Source organism: Vespa crabro, chromosome 24 (genome assembly GCF_910589235.1).
Source record: "Vespa crabro chromosome 24, iyVesCrab1.2, whole genome shotgun sequence".
NCBI lineage: Eukaryota > Metazoa > Arthropoda > Insecta > Hymenoptera > Vespidae > Vespa > Vespa crabro.
In genome coordinates, this window is record NC_060978.1 from 1,207,803 (window position 1) to 1,227,086 (window position 19,284).

At 30.9% G+C, this 19,284-nt stretch overlaps 1 protein-coding gene across 10 annotated transcripts in view; it reads left to right on the forward strand.

The window, feature by feature from the left end:
* The window catches only part of LOC124432253 (growth factor receptor-bound protein 14-like), a 414,015-nt gene that overhangs the window by 106,439 nt on the left and 288,292 nt on the right, over positions 1-19,284 (forward strand). For all 10 annotated transcript variants that reach the window (XM_046981009.1, XM_046981011.1, XM_046981008.1 and 7 more), the window contains one exon: positions 18,959-19,149. In XM_046981009.1, the coding sequence (XP_046836965.1) occupies positions 18,959-19,149 (191 nt within the window). The remainder of the gene's footprint in view (positions 1-18,958; positions 19,150-19,284) is intronic.

Consider the following 19,284-nt stretch of genomic DNA (forward strand, 5'->3'; position numbering starts at 1 on the left):
TAATAATAATAATAATAATAATAATAATAATATATTTTTTCTTCCTCTTTGATCTCATTCGTTCCTCGAAAGAATAAGAATGTTATTAGAAAGAATAGAGACGTATCGCTGAGAGGGGCGGGGAAAGTTCGTAAAATTTATCAATTTTGAGATAGGTTATTAAAATTTTACGAATGTTCTAATGTATATATGCGTTCGTATAAAAGATAAATATAGGTAATCTCATCATTTCTTTTTTTTTTTCTTTCTTTTTTTTTCTTTTTTATGAATGAAATATAAAAATTTTTTAATATACAGTGATTCGTACTTCGATCTTTTTTTCCCCGCTCGACTTTTATATCACACGTTGAAATAAATTTTCCTTTATTAAAAAGTGCGTCGGATATATAAAAATCATTATCTTGTTTCTCTTTCGTTATAATGAATGAATGAATGAATGAATGAATGAATGAATGAATGAATGAATGAATAGATAAATAAAGATCGAACGAGTTTAATAATATGTATTAATTTCATTTCTCTAAACATCATCTGTACGTGTACGTGTACGTGTACGTGTACGTGTGTGTATATTTGTGAAATGTTTGTATATGAGCAAGCGCTAATGGCGATTTCAATGCTTGAAGACCAAGACTGTTCAACTCTCGAAATTCTAAGCGTCGCTTAAAACATTGACGTTTACTTTTTTTTTTCTTTTTCTTTTTTTTTTTTCTTTTTTTGTTCTCCCTTTTTCTTTCTTTATTTCTTTCAATCATACTGTCGACGTTTTTTCTTCTTACTCTTAACTTTCTAAATTTATTTCTTTGGCTTTTTACATTTAATAAAAGGTAGGGAAGGGGTGAGATCGGTGTAATAGGGGTAAGTAAGGTGAAGCGGGGTGGGGGAACGCCTAAAGAGGCGTGCTTCAAAGACGAGAATTTGTCGTCGTCGTTGTCGTCGTCGTCGTCGTCGTCGTCGTCGTCGTCGTTGTCGTTGTCGTTGTCGTTGTCGTTGTCGTTGTCGTCGTTGTCGTCTACGTCATCGTGACATCGTGACATCGTGAAATCGTTTGACTTTAATAAATCATTCGAAATGAGAAGGAAAGGAGCACGGAACCGTACGATGAGAAGTACCGAATGGCACAACGCGGTCGCTCGCACGCTTTCTCTTCATTCGCTAGAAACGCAAATATTCCCGAATTCGAGAGCGGCCAAACTTGCTTTACCCAAATCGAATGACGAGAGAGAGAGAAAGAGAGAGAGAGAGAGAGGGAGAGAGAGAGAAAGAGGGAGAGAGAGAGAGAGAGACAAAGAGCCCACGTCAGTGAATTTCGATGTTCTTTCTCTCTCTTTCTCTCTCTTTCTCTCTTTCTCTTTGTGGCCGATTAAATTTAGAGACCTCAGCGAGGAGGCTACTAGACTTGGTGTGGTGTTGCTCGCTTTAAATCATTCCTATCATGTTTGAGAATCGTGGAACTTTGTCTTTTCGACTTTAACGTTCGAGAACGTTCACGTTTGAAAAGTGAATTAGAGAATGTTCCAACGGTATTGTTGAATACGATAAGACGAAATTGATAATTGAATATCAGAAAAGAATGAAAAATAAAATGAATGAATGAATAATTAAATAAATAAATAAATAACAAATCTTTATTCAAAAAAAAAAATATATATATATATATATGTGTGTGTGTGTGTGTATTTCTTTTGAATGAAGATCTGTTGTTTATTTATTTATTTACTGTTTCATTCATTTCATTTTTCTTTTCTTTTCTTTTTTTCACTTCGTACACTTCGCACATACGCCTATAAATCGATTGATGATATAATAGTCTCGCGAACGATTCTCTGACGCACGATAGAGGTGAAGTGTGCTTGGAATTTAGAACAATGTCGTGATCGATTAGGATTCCGGAAGAATTGTAACCAACCAGGCCGCCGTAGTATTCGTCATTGTCATTAGCATATCTTTCTAAAAATTCTAATATAGATAAAAATAGATCGAAACGATCGAAGAATTTAATTATTACGATATAAAGTAATAAAAAAGCGCCGTTGATTTTGTTTCAATAAGATTTATTATTTAACAATGATTAATCATTGTGATTTTTGATTTATTCATTAAAATTTTTTTTCTTTAAACAAATCGTGCTCGAACCTATGGAAACAACAATAAAAACAAAAACAAGAAACCGATCGATCGAAGTTTTCACGTAATAGAAAATCCTCGAAGAACGTGAAACTCTTAAACGGTCTATCGGCCATTTTGTCTCGATCGAACGTGGAGCAAAGAAAAAATTGTGAGATCATTTCTCAATCTTTAAGAGATTAAATTTAAATGACGAAAGTAGGGAAACAGAGAGAAAGATATATATATATATATATATATATATATATATATATATATATATATATATAGACAGGGATAAAGATAGAGATAGAAACGTTGATCCAACGTTTCTCTTGGTTAAATCTAAGATCAGTATAGTCGATCATCTAGGCCTGTTAAATATTTGGGATAGGGGAGAAGTGGAAGGAAGGGTTTCTATTAACCGAAGGAAATTCACTCTGAGTTTTACCTAGTTGTGCCAATTCAGGAATTGGTTAAGGTAAGATGGCCACTGCGGACTTCCGCGAAATTAATTTGCCTGGCTGGGATCCAAACTTCTTTCTCTCTCTCTCTCTCTCTCTCTCTCTCTCTCTCTCTCTCTCTCTCTCTCTAAATTTCTTTCATTTTTCGCCTATCATAGGTCACGATGTTAGGATTACCTAAGTGCGTCTGCTTTGCCGGTGTTATAATTACAATGAAAATGGTTAATTATAGAAGATTGGTTCGTATAAATCATTCGTCGAAAGTAGAGACTTCTGTCTTTCTGTCTCTCTGTCTATCTATCTTTCTATCTATCTATCTATCTGTCTATCTATCTATCTATCTATGTCTCTTTGTTTGTATATATGTACGTACAATACATACGTATGTAATTAAGTACGTATCCATGTAAGCGTAAATCTAAGTAAAACTTTATCCGAGAATAATAAAAGACGTTTAATGAAATTTTCGTAACATTGGGTCGAGTCTAAATAAATTATATCAGGGTTCACTTTGATGGTGTGAACTTTCGAAACTTGACTTTATCGTTCTCGGTTTGTTGAACGTTGCTGGTACCATTTTCGTAGTACTATGACACGCAGTACGTACGAGATCACCCGCATCCTGCGGCAAGTATCTCGATATCGAGTTATTATCCCCCTTTTCGCGTTTCGTCGATGCGTTCAACTTATCTACCTACCTACCTAACTATCTACTTATCTACCTACCTACCTACCTATCTATCTACCTACGTTTTGTTCGACACGTTTCGTTCAACGCATTCGTATTACGTATATGTATCTAACATGGTATATTCTAACATCGAATAGAGATAATAAACGTAACTAGATGGCATGTTTATGATAAGAAACTTATTTACCTATGATAAAGCTTTTTAAAGATCGAGATCGAGATCGAACGCGGATCTAACTTTCATGAACTTTAACACGATCGAACGAGTGGGTTGGGTTCAGTTGTATTCGTTAAAACCTGCGTTTTCTTTCTCTCTCTCTCTCTCTCTCTCTCTCTCTCTCTTTGTTACGTATATGTAATGTGTAATCTATATAAATAATATGATAATGTTGATTTAATTCTATTCAATCAAACTCACCTAAAACGAATCGTAATTCGTTCGTTCGTTTATGCAAATTATTTTGAAATCATTTTTTTTTTTCTTTTTTTTATTTTTTTTTTCTCCTAAACGTTACTCTCCTTTTTTTTTGTTCTACAGAATCATCTCTTTATCGGTTGCTATCGTAATAAAATGAAAATATGAAATAGAAAATGGGAAATAGAAAGTATAAAAAATAAAATATAGAAAATAAAAATTTACCATTGTAATAAAAATGAAAAGGAAAAGAAAGAGAGAATGAAAGAAAGAAAGAGAAAGAAATGAAAAATCGATGACTTAAAATTACAAAAAAAAAAAGAAAAAAAAAAAAAAAAGAAAAAAAAAATCGTAATATTAAAAGCGATATAAATAAACATTACATAAGTTCGATAAATTTTAAATAGCTATTTTAAAATGGAAAATATATTTTATAAGTTCAAGATTTAAATTTATAAGTGAATTTTCTAACTAGCATATCAATTTGAATTGAAAGGAATTTATTAGAATGAGATAACGAAAGGAAAGAACATTTGTAATAGATAGATCGATCGGTGGATCTTTGAAATCGGTAACGAAAACGAAGTACCTATAGTCGGAAATGTTTTCAAAGGGTTAGATCACAAAAGAGAGGTAGTATTGCCAACTAAAAATCTATGACGGAAATCAGTCGGTGTGTTTTTAATAGTAACGTGCAAGTTTCTAAGGTCGCGTGTCGACGTTTCCTTTCGTATGCCTGTCAAGAGTCAAAACCCTTTTCTCCTTTAGGGCCTTTACCTACCTTTTTCCATTCGTATTTCTATTTGTTATTTATATTAAAACTTACCAATGGCAGATCGATCCTTTGTCGTATATTCTATTTCTATTCGATAAATCTATATGTTAACGTTAGAACGTTATTATCATTATTATTATTATTATTATTATTATTATTATTATTATTATTATTATTATTATTATTATTATTATCATTATTAATGCTTTGGTCGTGATCGATATCCTTTTTTTTTCTTTCTTTTTCTTCTGTTTCATCGTGTTTTTATTTTTTTTCTCTTAAAAAATTAAAAATCTTTCAAGAAACTTTTTCGACTTTCCATCGACGAAATCTATTCTAATCGATTTCGAGAGAGCCGTATGTTCTCTACGTGTTAAGAATCACGTAAGTTAGTTACATATAAGTTACATCTACATACATACATATATATATATATATATATATATATATATATATATATATGTATATACATAAAATATCTTCGTGCCAAAATGTGAACGACCTTGTTAACATGTAACACAACGAATGGTACATGTGACATCGTAAGACGAGAAATATAAAGTATTACGTCACGATCGGGAATTTCTATCGTATCGAGAAGTCGAATGAAATTGTTGTCATTCCATTCGTGTCGTTTGTTCAAGGTTTTGTTGCGACGAATAGACACGGTACGTATGTATATGAGTCAGTGTATTTGTGTATATATATATATATATATATATTTCGATATATCTTTTGTCTATAAAATTTTTCATTTATCGGTAAAAGATTTTTTATATCCTCTCTCAGTGGAAGAGATTTCGAAAAAGAGATAAATAAATATATCTAGATATTTATATAGACATGTCAGTCTGGTGTATATAAATAAATAAATAAATAAATAAATAAATAAATAGAAAAAGAAGGGAGAAAGAGAGAGATAAAGAGAAAGAGAAAGAGAAAGAGAGAGTTGTTATTAAGTCCGCGATCGACCTTTTTATTCCCTTTCGTCTGTTGTGTCGTTTATCGCCGCTTGACATTTCGCGTTAGCTTAGCTACTTTCAGTACTATGTGTTCTCTACGTAGCTTCCACGCAATTTTTTATCAATCTTTCATCAACCAATGCTCGATAATGTGTTGTAGACATACGTATATACATGTATATATATACACACATAAATACATTGAATGAATAAGCTTAAGCACGATAGAGTTTCAAGGTAGTGGTAACCACGATTGTTTTTAAGGACGTTTGCTCGGGCGAACATTTTCCTCCTTCTTTTTTCCTCCCCTTTAGAGGTGAGGATGAGGATGAGAATGAAGGAGGCTCCTTTTTTTATTTATTTATTTATATTTATTTTTATTTGTATTTTTATTTTATATATATATATATATATATATATATATATATAAATTCTTTTTAATTTTTTGTTTACTTTCTCAATATGTGAAAAGAGATTTATCGTTGCGTTAGTGACGCGACGTTAAAAGTCGTTAAAAACAGAAGTAAATAAGGAAGTAAGGAAGTAAGTAAGTAAGTAAGTAAGTAAGTAAGTAAGTTGTTTTTACATTCAACTCGACGATGACCTCGATAAGAGAAAATAAGAGCCGAAGCCTACGTGATCCTGCAGCTTTTCGTATCGTCGATACCAACAGCTACGACCCACATCTGTGCCATTTCTTTTTATCTTTTTCTCTTTTTTTTAATCTTTCCGTTTTTTTTTTATTTGTTTTTTTTCGAGCCCTCTGGAATCTCTCTCTCTCTCTCTCTCTTTCTCTTTCTTTTTTTTCTTTTTTTTTTTTCTTTTTTCGCTACGTTCACGAACACGCGCTAGCAGGAGGCGCCAGAGCAGCGAAGTTTCTGAATGAGAATCCGGGCTTTTCTAGCCCACCCCATCTGCCCCTTCTTTCTTCACTGTTCTCAACAGAAGAAAGAGGAGGAGATCCTCTTCCCCTTCCTCCTTCTCCTCCTTTACCTCCTCCTCTTTTCCTCCTCCTCGTAGTCATAGTCGAGAGTGGCCTCGATCGATCGTCCAGTCTAGGCCCGAACGAGTCATCGACGCGCTCTAGCTTTTCTGTTTATCTCGTTCTTTTTTATTTTTTCTTTTTTTTTAATTTTTTTTTTATTTTATTTTTGTGTATATACATATATATATATATATTTTTTTTTTTCTTGGATTTTTCAATAAATAAATAAATAAGTAATTAAATAAATATAAGTAAAGGAAGGATATGATTCGTTAAGCCTCGAACGTTAATGCTTTTTAAAATTTTCATTGATACTTTTTGATATCGTTTGCTTAACAAAATTTTTATGTATTTTTTAAACGATAATAATAATAATAATAATATTTATTTTATATGTGTTTTTATATGTGTGCGTGTGCGTGCGTGTGTGCGTGTGTGTAAAGTTACGTTTAAGCGCATATAAAATTTTATTTTATCGTACAATATAGTACAATTGGTCAAAACATAATAATAAATACGAGAAGTATAGTTAGGTCAGATTATATTGTAGAAATAATAAAAAGTTCTTCATTTCATTCAACAATTTATATACGTAATACATCATACATACGTAAATATATATATATTTGTTTGTTATCATTGAAATTAACTTCGTAAATTCATAACGATTTATATGTGTAGGTATGATTTTTGTTCGCTGCGAATTTATTTTACGCTTGGTTGCGAAAAAAGAAAGAAGAAAAAAAAAAATTGAAATAGCTTTTAATTTTTATAAAGAATTGTATTTATTTATTTTTCAATTTCTTTTATACTCGTCGCTATTCATAATCACGTTGAACGTTAATATTCTTTAAACTTTATCTGACAAATTCGTTTAAACTCGTCGTAACTTTTACGATTACGATAAAACAAAAGACGTTTTATTGAACAAGTTTGGAGAAAAAAGAAAAAAAAAAAAAAGAAGAAAAAGAAAAAATATCAAACGAACATTCGTAAACGAGATCGTAATATTCGTTAAAAATGAATTATTAACCAGTCGAAGTATATTCTGTTTATGATTTTTTTTTTTTTTTTTTTTTTTTAATAATTAAGATAGATAACGTTTTAATGAACTTTGGATGCCCTTCGAAGAGGGGTCATAGTCCTTGGAAAGACAAAGTAGAAACGTTCGCGGTTTCGCGCGTGTCATGTAATTAAGGTCGCGAATGGGATTATTGCGTGGCACGAGCTTTCGCCTTTTCACCATCGCGATTCTTCGTCATCGTCGTCGACTTCGTCATTGACGTTGTCGTCGTCGTCGATCTTTCATCCTCTTAAATAAACTTCACTGGAACGCTTCGAACGACGTAATAGGGTGCATTATTAAAAAGGGCCGTCATAATTAGTACGATGTCTTCCATCATAATTGAAATAAGCTGGTAACGAGCTAAGTCTAAAGCATTAGATAGAATCGATTAGCTTCTTCAAAGTGAATTAGCAAAGGATTATTATTTTAATAATAAAAAATTATTATTATTATTATTATTATTATTATTATTATTATCATTATCGTTTTAATATATATATATATATATATATATATATATATATATATATGTATATATATTTAAATTTATTTGTTTGATTTATTTGTTTTGTTCTTAAAAAATATATTTTAATGTAATATTTAATATTTTAATATACAGGATAAATCGAAAGTCCTCAGAAAGTCCTCTCTGGTCAAACGTTTTTAGATTATTTAAAAAATCAATCATTCTTTTTCGAGACTTCTTAGACATACACACACACACACACACACACATATATATATATATATTTTTTAAATATTTATTTTAATCATTATTAAATAACTGGATCAAAACAATATCCACAATATTTCTATAATGTTTTTTACACTTATTTTTCTTTTTTTTTTTTTTCATTTTTTTTTTTTAAATTTCAATTCTTATTCGACAAGTTACGATAATAAGAATACGATAAAAGGTAGAATTAATTTGTGGGGCTTTAGATAAAACTAATTACGGATTATAGACTTTGAAAACAATGGATTTAAACGGCAGCCGTTTAATAAGCTCACAAAAAAAAAAAGAAATAGAAAAAAAATAAAAAAAAGAAAAGACAAAAAGAAAAAAGGAAAAAGTATGAAAAACAAGGCATAGATTCGGCGTTATGTTGGGATATAGCTTGGTAAGCCCTGGCTTATGTTCAACCACCTGCCCACCAGTTCTTATCGATCGCGTTTAGACCTCTCGTCTTCCTCTTCTTCCTCTTCTTCTTCTTCTTCTTCTTCTTCTTCTTCTTCTTCTTCTTCTTCTTCTTCTTCTTTTTCTTTCTCCTCTTTTTTCATTTTTCTATTCTTTCTTTATTTTCTTTTTCTTTTTTTTCTCTCTCTCTCTCTTTCACTGTTCTTCCTATCTTCTCCGATTTGAAGAATAATATACGTACGTAAGTGAAAAACGTACGAAAAAGAAAATGAGATTCGAAAAATAGAAATAAAAAGGAAAAAAGAGAGAGAGAGAGAGAGAGAGAGAAAGGGAGAGTAAAAAGAAAATGAATGAAATAGAAAAAAGAAGAAAAAGAAGAAAATAAAGATATTAAATATGTCAATGAACGAATCGTCAAATCGATGAAATTTTTTTTCTTTACTGATATTTAAGGATAAAATCTTAAATCGATATATAGCCATTAATAATTCTATTACATTTTTATTACGTTTCTACTTACGTTTATTATTTTATTCCATACGAGTTTTTATGGATTTCGAAAAAAAAAAAAAAAAAAAAAAAAAAAAAAAAAAAAAAGAAGAAAAATAAGAAAGAATCGTGTCGATCGAACGTCATCGTATTTTCTCTAATAAATAGTGATTTCGATTCTTTTCTTTTTTTCTTTTTTTTTTTTTTTTTTTTCTTTTTTTTTTTTATATTCACTTAATTCTTCAAATCGTCTCATCCTTTCTTTTTCATGTTTCTTTCGTCGAGAGAAAATTAATGAGCAAGATAAACAAAGAAGAAGAAAAGAGAAGAAGAGAAAAGAAAAAAAAAGAAATAGAAATAAAAAAAGAGGACATAGATCTAAATAAGATAGCTTAAGAGGATTCTGTTTCTGAGCAATTTGATGATGATGGGGACTTCATCGTGAAGGAACATTACAAAACATCATTTATTTTGACCGAAGGAGGTATATACGAACGTACGCGGTAAAAAAGAGAAAGAGAGAGAGAGAGAGAGAGGAGAGAGGAGAAAGGAGAGAAAGAAAATTAAGAAAATGAGGCAAAATGGCGATTCTACGGGTATATAGGGACGAGTAGGCCAAGGCTTCATGATCGAGGTTGCGTCGTGTTTTTGCGTCTTCTTCTTGCGGTGTATTTTGCGAACGATCGCAATGATACTCACGTTCGAGATTCAAGAGAAAGAATCGAGTATTTACTATATTGTATATTGCAACGACAACAAATTATTGCATACATACATACATACATACATACATATATATGTATATATGTATGTATTGAATTATTGAAAACATTGGAGAATTTTGTAAGAAAGAAAAAAAAGAAAAACAAACAAACAAACAGAAAGAAATGTTTAATAAACATTAAATACGATCTTTAATTACATATACCTGTTGATATTACTACAACTAATGTAGTATATGTATGTTCTATATTGCTATCCCTTGCTTATGGTATTTAAATATATATATATATATATATTTTTTTTTTTTTTATTAATATATTTATTAATATATTAATGTTCCATAATATATAATGTTCAATAAATAAGTTCCATATAGAATCCATATGATCTATTATTTTCATACGTTGATCTTTATATAATCTATTTGATATTTTAATAAACATTTCATATATATTTTTTTTTATTAATATATTTATTAATATATTTTATATATATATATTATTAAATTATTAAAAAAAAATATATATATATATATTATAAATTCCATATAGAATTTATATGATCTATAATTTTCATACGTTGATCTTTATATAATCTACTTGATATTTTAATAAACATTTCATATATTTTCTTTCATGAAACTACATTAATTATAAAATATTCTTTCGAATGCTTATTAAATATATATATACATACATATATATATATATATATATATATATATACATACCTATAGATCATAAATATGGTTGTAGTGAAATAACATGCATTGGGAATTTAAACAGATATAGATGGAATAACATCAATCTTACTTTTTATATATATATGTATATGTGTATGTGTTAGATCGATCCGCTTCATTGAACAAATTACCTTTCGATCGTTTGGTTCGTACGAATCGCGCTTATCGATCGATCGATTCCATGCTCGTGTTGAACATCTTCGTCTTCTTCTCATAAGTGACATTGAGAGGAGTATAAAAGACGATCGAGGACCGATAACGGAAGAATACCGATGGTTTAATATACCATGAAGCTACATATGTGTAACTTATAGATTGCTATCGTAGATTAAAACGGCTAATGGCGAGTAAATGGAAGCTAACTGTATTACGAGGAAACTTATAGGGTATACTAACTCCTCATATGTACATAATACATATATGTACGTTGCATACATAGGTATATATATATATATATATATATATATATATGTATGTACATGTATTGGTTGGAGATAAAAGATAATATCATCTTCTTATTGCAACTTTGTACATATAGTTTGACGAGAGTCAACCCCTTTTTCTTTTTTGATATAACGAAATTAAAAGAAGATATATATATATATATATATATATATATATATATATATATATATAATGGGATTCATCGATTTTTCATTCTTTCTTTCTTTTTTTTTTCTTCCTCTTTTTTTTTTCAACGTCATATTTAACCCCCTTAGTATGTTAGAGCCGATATATATCGGGCTTTCGCGGTGTTTTCCGAGTAACATCGATATATCGGCTTGCTACTCATTTTTTAATATAATTCAAACGCATTTTATTTTATATTTTTTATTATGTAAATCTAATAGATATCTCGTAGTAGTAGTAACTCTGTAAATCGTTATAATAATATTTCTTCTTTTTTCCCTCCCCCCCCCCCTTTTTTTTTTCTTTCTTTTTTCTTTTTCTTTTGAGGAAAAATTTTTCGATCCTTTGCAATCGAAAAAAAAAAAAAAAGAAAAAAAAGAAAAAAGAAAACTTACGAGATACCAATAAATTATTATACGTTCGAACGTGCTTATCTGTAATTTATGTAATAGAAAATAGATAGTTCAAAAAGAGAAATTTTATTTATATTTTTCGAAACGAAACGAAACGAACGAAGATTTGTGTATTAGTCGTCTAAAAACAACAAAGACATATTTCAACGTCAGAACATACGATTCGTCATGCATTACGTTATCTTCGAAAGGTCGCGAAATCGCGAATTCACTTAACGCGCTTTATACAGGCCGCACATGAAAGCAAGAAACATGAGAGAAAGAGACAGACTGAGTAAGAGAGAGAAAGAGAGAGACAGAGAAAGAGAGAGAAAGAGAGAGACAGAGAAAGAGAGAGAGAGAGAGAGAGAGACAGAGAAGGAAAGAGAGAGGAAAGGATGGATGGAGGGGATATTTCGAGCGAGCAAAGCGCATTATATGCACTTTGCTCGTTTTGGTCGGTTCCTATTTCTGTGATTTCGTGAGAGGAGAGAGGCGGTTGGTTTGACCTAAACCGAATAAAGGTTCTCCTCTATCTGTATGCTTCGTCTCGCCCGGGAGACTGACTGACCTCGTTAACGTAGATATAGTGTATACAGAAATACCTTTCTTCCTAGTAACGAGCGCTCTCTCTCTCTCTCTCTCTCTCTCTCTCTCTCTCTCTCTCTCTCTCTCTCTCTCTGTCTCTCTCTCTCTCTCTCTTTCTTTCTCTCTCTCTCTCTTCCTTTCTTTTCTTTCTAACATACATATATCCAAATTCCGTATTCTAATGGATTCGAAGGATTCATATATATTTATATACGGGCTATATATATATATATATATATTCTTTTTCTTCTTTGTATATTTATATTATTTTATATTATTTATTATACATATTTATATTTATTATATATATACACATATATATATATATATATATATTATGTATATATATATATATTTTTTTTTTTTTTTGAACATTTCGTAAAAGAATGAGAATTTAAGAAATTTCATTTTAACGCTGAAGAATTTCAGATCGTACGTATTTAAAAATTGTCATATTTGTCGTATTTGTCGTATTTAAAAGTTGTAAAAAGATCTTTCTAACGATCTTTCAAAGCAAGAGAAAAATTATTAGTAGAAGGAAATTGTTAAGGGACAGATCTTTAATACAAATATTAATAATAATAATAATAATAATAATAACAATAATAATAATAATAATAATAATAATAATGATAATGATAATAATAATCGAACACATGTATCCATTACCTAATATATATATACTACTACTATTCAATATATTTAAAACATTCGATACTAATGAAAAAAAAAAACAAAAAAAAAACAAAAAAAAAACAAAAAAAAAGTAAAAAAACAAAGTAAAATTAGAAAAGCAAGGAAATATAAATTAGAATTTATCGTTTCTCATTTAGGACACAACTATGACGATTACAACTACGATTATAACTACGACTACGACTATGACTATGACTATGACTATGACTATGACTATGACGAAGTTAATCGTCCATTGAAATCTACGCCTGATATTATTATTAACTATATTATTATTAACGATTCCGTGAAGTTATTAAGTCGATAAGAAGAGAAATTGTGTTGTCGTTGTCATTGTCGTTGTCATCTTCTTCCTCCGTCTCCTCCTCCTCCTCCTCCTTCTCCTCCTCCTCCTCCTCCATCTCCACTTTCTCTCCTCTTTTACTGTCCTCCTTGTCTTCTTATGACGATGCACAAAAGCAGGGAGTTTGATGCAGCTGCTGTTGCTACTACAGCTTTAGCTTTTCAGTTAGACCGATCGAAATGTTCGCGCGATTACGAAATTATTATGAACGTCCTTTTGTGATCTTCTACATCTTCTTCGTCATAATCTTCTTCTCCTTCTTCTTCATCGTCTTCTTCTTCATTATCTCCATCTTCTTCTTTTTTTCCATCTTCTTCTTCTTCCTTTTCCCCCTCGTCATTTTTTTTCCTTCGTCCTCATCTTCTTCTTTTTCTTCATCTTCTTCTTCGTCATTTTTTCTTCATCTACTTCTTTTTCTTCATCTTCATCTTCTTCATCCTCGTCCATCTGTTCTCTCTTGGCCTTCTTCTTTTTCTTCATCTACATCTACGTCGTCGTCTTCTTCTTCTTCTTTTTCTTTTTCTTCATCTTTATCTTCTTTATCTTTTTCGTCTTCTTTTTCTTCATCTTCATCTTCATCTTCATTTTCTTCATCTTAGTCGTCTTCTTCTTCTTCTTCTTCTTCTTCTTCTTCATCGATGTGGTCTTCTTAACTTCGTAGATGCCTTTATGCACGAGCGATTCGAATCGACTGTTAAAGGTTCGTTCATGTACGTGCATATCGCGCGTCCGCCAATTATCGGTGCTAAATTTTTACGAGATACCAGCGGGTAAACGTATAATACGACCACCTTCGATGTCTCTCTCTCTCTCTCTCTCTCTCTTTTAGGTACTACCTTTTATCTTTCTTTTTCTTTTCGGTACTACCTTTTATCCTTTTTTTTTTCTTTTAACTCTCTTTCCTTTTCACTCGTTATATTTTCTTTATCTCTTTTTTTATATCCTCTTCTCTCTCTCCCCCCCTCTCTCTCTCCCTCTCTCTCTCTCTCTCTCTCTCTCCCTCTATCTCTTACTCTTTTGTACGTGCCTCGAGGCAGGCTCCCTCGCTCTCTACCAAAGCCCAAAATTGCGTCGTTCTTCTTCATGATATTCTTCTTTTCCCTCCTCCTCTTCCTTTTCCTCTTCTTCTTCTTCTTCTTCTTCTTCTTCTTCTTCTTCTTCTTCTTCTTCTTCTTCTTCTTCTTCTTCTTCTTCTTCTTCTGCTTCTTCTTCTTTATATCTTTTTCTCTGGTGGGTCGTGCGTAGTAGTAGAACGGAACGATCGCAAGATAAATTCAGACCCCACCCGAAACCCTTCCTTCCCGAACTCCACCATGTCTTTCTCATTCTCTCTCTCTCCCTCTCTCTCTCTCTCTCTCTCTCTCTCTCTCTCTCTCTTTTTCTTTTTTTCCCGTCTTTCTCGATTTCTTTCTTTCTTAGAGAACGGAACTTTTCCTTCGTTTTTTTTTTTTTTTTTGGTATTCCTCCAATCTCGTATCTCTTTCGAAAATAAAGGTAAAATAGTGTCGTAGCCATTTAATCGTTATTATAATTCCCTTATACGATATTCGTCCGTCATTTGGTATAATATGTACTACATAAGTAATTATGTTATAAATAATTAGCAAAAAGTAAGAGAGAATCTCTCTTCTTCTTCTTTTTTTTTTTTTCTTTCTTTCTCTCTTGAAATCTTAACCATATATTATATATATATCTGTTTATCTATTGTACACATAAAAATAAAAATATAACGTACGTGTTGTTTTATCACATTGGGATATCTCATGAATAGACTCAGTAGAAAATTCAGTGAATGAAACTTTAAAACTTTTGATATGAAACTTTAAAACTGTAGCTTAGTTGTTCCTTCTTATATTTATCAATAATAACTATAAAATAAATAATATAGGTATTTACTCGTATATTAAAACGAGCTCGATACTTAAAGTCACGCGTATTCCTATTATCGTTATTTACATTTTTGATAAAAAAGAAAAAAAAAAAAAAAAAGAAAAAAAGATAAAAAAATATGAGGCATTTTGCGATAATGACAAAAATAGTGGAGGAAAAAATGAAAGAACGAGCGACGAAAGAGAAGATAGAAAAAAATAAAAATTTTTTATTTTATATTATAAAAATTTTCATAATTATTTTTATATATTATAAAAATAATCGAATGAACGAATGATATATCGCTTTGGCATCTATCATTATCGTTTTCCCTGCGTTCTGTACCCAATCGAGTTAACCTATCTGTGATCGTAGAACATAGGAGAATATAGGGGGATAATTTTCGATAAGAACGATTCGAGCCGTTCATTAGCAATTTCTTTAAGTATAAGAATGTTTCAATAGAACTTCAGAATAAATATTTCTCTCTCTCTCTCTCTCTCTCTCTCTCTCTCTCTCTTTCCTTTCCTTTCCTTTCGTTTATCTCCGATATTGCTTCTCTTATCTATGCTATTTACATCTAATAACAGTATTTCTTTCTAACTTTTTTCCCCTTATTTAAATAACATCTACTTAACTGTTATTACGTTTCTTACTTTATTCGTATCAATTTTGCCAATTATTATTATCTTTATGAATGTTCTCTTCAACGTTATTAATTAATGAATTAATTACCTCAAGTATTACTATAAAATTTATATATATATATATATATATATATATATATATATATATATATATCTGTAACGATTACTTTACGTACTAACAACCTTCTAATTGCCTCTTTTTTTTTTTCTTTCGTGTATTTATTTATTTATCTATTTATTTTTTAATACATACCTACATCGCTAGTATAATATATATTTACGTTCCCCTCCTCTCTCTCTCTCTCTCTCTATTTTCTTTTCTTTTTCATTTTCTCTTTCGCAGTTACTTTCAAAGAATATACATACATACACACCCATACATACATATATACGTACATATATATATATATATATATATATATATATATATATATATATATACTCGTTGTTCATCGGCTTGAGAGCGACCATTTTGTCGAGCAAACCGGTAAGACACGGTCTTCTAAGAAGATAAGCAAAAGACGCGAGGCTAAAGTAAAAGTTGAAGAGAAGAGTAGTGAAGAGAAGAGAAGAGAGAGAAGAGAAGGAAGTAAAGGTGTCTTTATGCCTGTGTCTCTACTTGTATATCTGTCTGCTGGTCTCCCTGTGTGTTTTGTATGTTGTTGTTTGTGTATGCGTGCGCGTGCGCATGCGCATATCCAGCGACTGCATATCGCAAAGGGAAACAGGTGGTTGGCTCGAAATAGAAGCGGTCGGCGCCGAGTTAACGCGAGCAAATCGAATGCTTTGCACAACTCAGTCCTACGACCGATGATCATCCTCTTCTCGTCCTCATCGTCCTCAAAGCTTCTCAGGCTTTACTTCGTGATAAGTATGTATGTACGTTGATAGTATGAGGAACGAAGAGATGAGGTGAGGTGAGGTGAAGTGGTAACGTATGTATATACTCTTTGTCGTCATCGTAAACTCGTTCGATCGCGACGGATACACATGTGTATCGATTCGTAATATTAGATTCGTGAGAAACATAGCTAACATATCGGCATAGACGGCGGAATCGTTTTCATTCGCTCATCATCAAGCGTTTAGTATATTCTCTTATATATCATTTAACACGTTCCGTGCCAAGCCATTTTTGTCTGACTTGTCGTTTAGGCCATATATGTTTTCAGCGCATTAAATAAATATGACTCCGTGTACCACCGGTGGTACACGTAGTCCGAAGATCAAGTTTAACGTGTACAAATGGCACGGAACGTGTTAACTAATCGATAGAAAATTATTGAATCGTTTAAGGAAATAATCTCAAGATATATCGAGTTCAATACGAGAGGATACGATCGATCACGATTTCTTTCGTTTTTACGATCTATCGTAAATAATATATATATATATATATTTTTTTTTTTTTTTTATTGATATTAATGGATGTATTTAACGTTTTGTTATTATTGTTGTTGTTATTGAGAGACAAGGGTAGAGAAAGAGGAAAAAGAATTCATCGTATTCGAATAAATATAATAAATAAATTAATAAATCTCTTTATCTATCTTTATTTCTCTCTCTTTTCTCTGTCTCTGTATGAAATTAATAATATAAGTAATTAAATGCGTTGGAAGCTTCATGTTTATTCTTTCGTCGATTATATATATTTATAACAATATTTATTAGAATGTTTATCATATCGATTATCATTTCTAAATTTATATATATATATATATATATATATATATATATAGTGAAATAAATATGAAAAGAAATAATTATAATAATTTTCACGTTCCAATTAATCGTAACGTCGTTGAGAAACGTGTTAATTAATCTTATTAATTAGAAAGAAATCGATTCGTGTTGCGGCACATTCTCTCTCTCTCTCTCTCTCTCTCTCTCTCTCTCTCTCTCTCTCTCTCTCTCTCTCTCTAGCTATCTCTCTTTCTCTCCTTCCTTCCTTCTCTCTTTCACGGTCCATCGCGAGCCGTGACAGCAACGCTCACAACCCCGGATACGAGGCAGACGAGCCTTTATTAGGAGCCATTCGTTCGCCTTGAGATGGCCGCCGCGCGTGTCTCGTCGTCAACGAGTATGCGAGCGAAAAGACCAGAGAAACGAATGAACGAACGAACGAACGAACGAACGAACGAACGAACGAACGAATGAACGATCGACGAACACGCCAAATCGACGGAATGCTTGCTCGAAGGAATTTCGATATATATATATATATTTACAAAAAAAAAAAAAAAAAAAAAAAAAAGAAAAAAGAAAGAAAGAAAGGAAAAAGAAAAAAAAATCGCTAAATTCTCTTCTCTTAGCGATTTTTTTTTATTAAGTGGAATGAGTAAATAATACGTATAAAGAAAAAAATGTAAATGAAAAAGTGACAGACCAATTACGCGTATACGTCAATTAATTGTATAACTTTCAAACACTTTTTTAATCGTACTCCTAGAAATCACGTGCTTTTTTTAAATATATATTTATATATATATATATATATATATATATATATATATATATATATATATATATATATATTTCGAAAATCAAGTTGCCTTTTTTTAGCATCCAAATGCTTCTTCTTTCGATAATATTCATGATCAATGTAAGTCGTTTATATTTTTATTTATTTGTTTGCTTCTTTTTTTGTTTACTTTCTTTCTCTTTTTTTTCTCCCACTCTTTATCTACCAGTTGTTAAGAATGACAAAATATGAATCTAGATAAAAAATCTTTAGCTTTATGCTATGGGGCCGTGTTGTATAATAGTTTTTAGTACAACGGGCTCGTTCTTTCGTATTTTCTTTTTCTTTCTATATATATATTTCTTATATTTCTGTATATAATATATATATATATATATATATATATATATATATATATATATATATGTATGTTCGTAGATACACACACGTACACATTTGCGTATTATTATTTAAATGTTGTAGACGAATAATATTGAATAGAAGTATCGCCTAGTTAGCACAACAATTTGATATTTAGAGTAAAGAAATTTGTTTTATGTATATATATATATATATAAATATTTTTTTTTTTCTTTTCTGTTTTTCGTTCATCCTTTTCTTTTTTCTTTTTTTCTTTCTTCTTCCTTTTCTTTCTTCTCTTTTTTTTTCTTTTTTTTTCTTTTTTTTTCCTTTTACTATATTAGAATTTCACGTCGTCATAAATACGTACGGGCCAATCATGTTAATCTAATTCTATTCTTCGTTTGTCCCTACAGATTGGTTTCCAAAGATGTGTTCCTGTCTTGACGGCGGATCCACAATAACCGGTGGACGATCCGCTGCACGTGCGGGAAGTTACGAACGACTTGGTTCGGCACCTACGATTTTTGAAATCAGTAGCATGATGCAGAGAGCCCGAAGAAGAATCGGCCATTGCGAAGAGGATGTTTTGGACAGTGAGAGACAGGTGAGAGAGAGAGAGAGAGAGAGAGAGAGAGAGAGAGAGAGAGAGAGAGAGAGAAGAATGCGAGTCGAATTTATCGGTATCAAATTTTCTGCTTTTTTTATTTTGACTTTTTTATTAATTTCTTTCTCTTTTCTT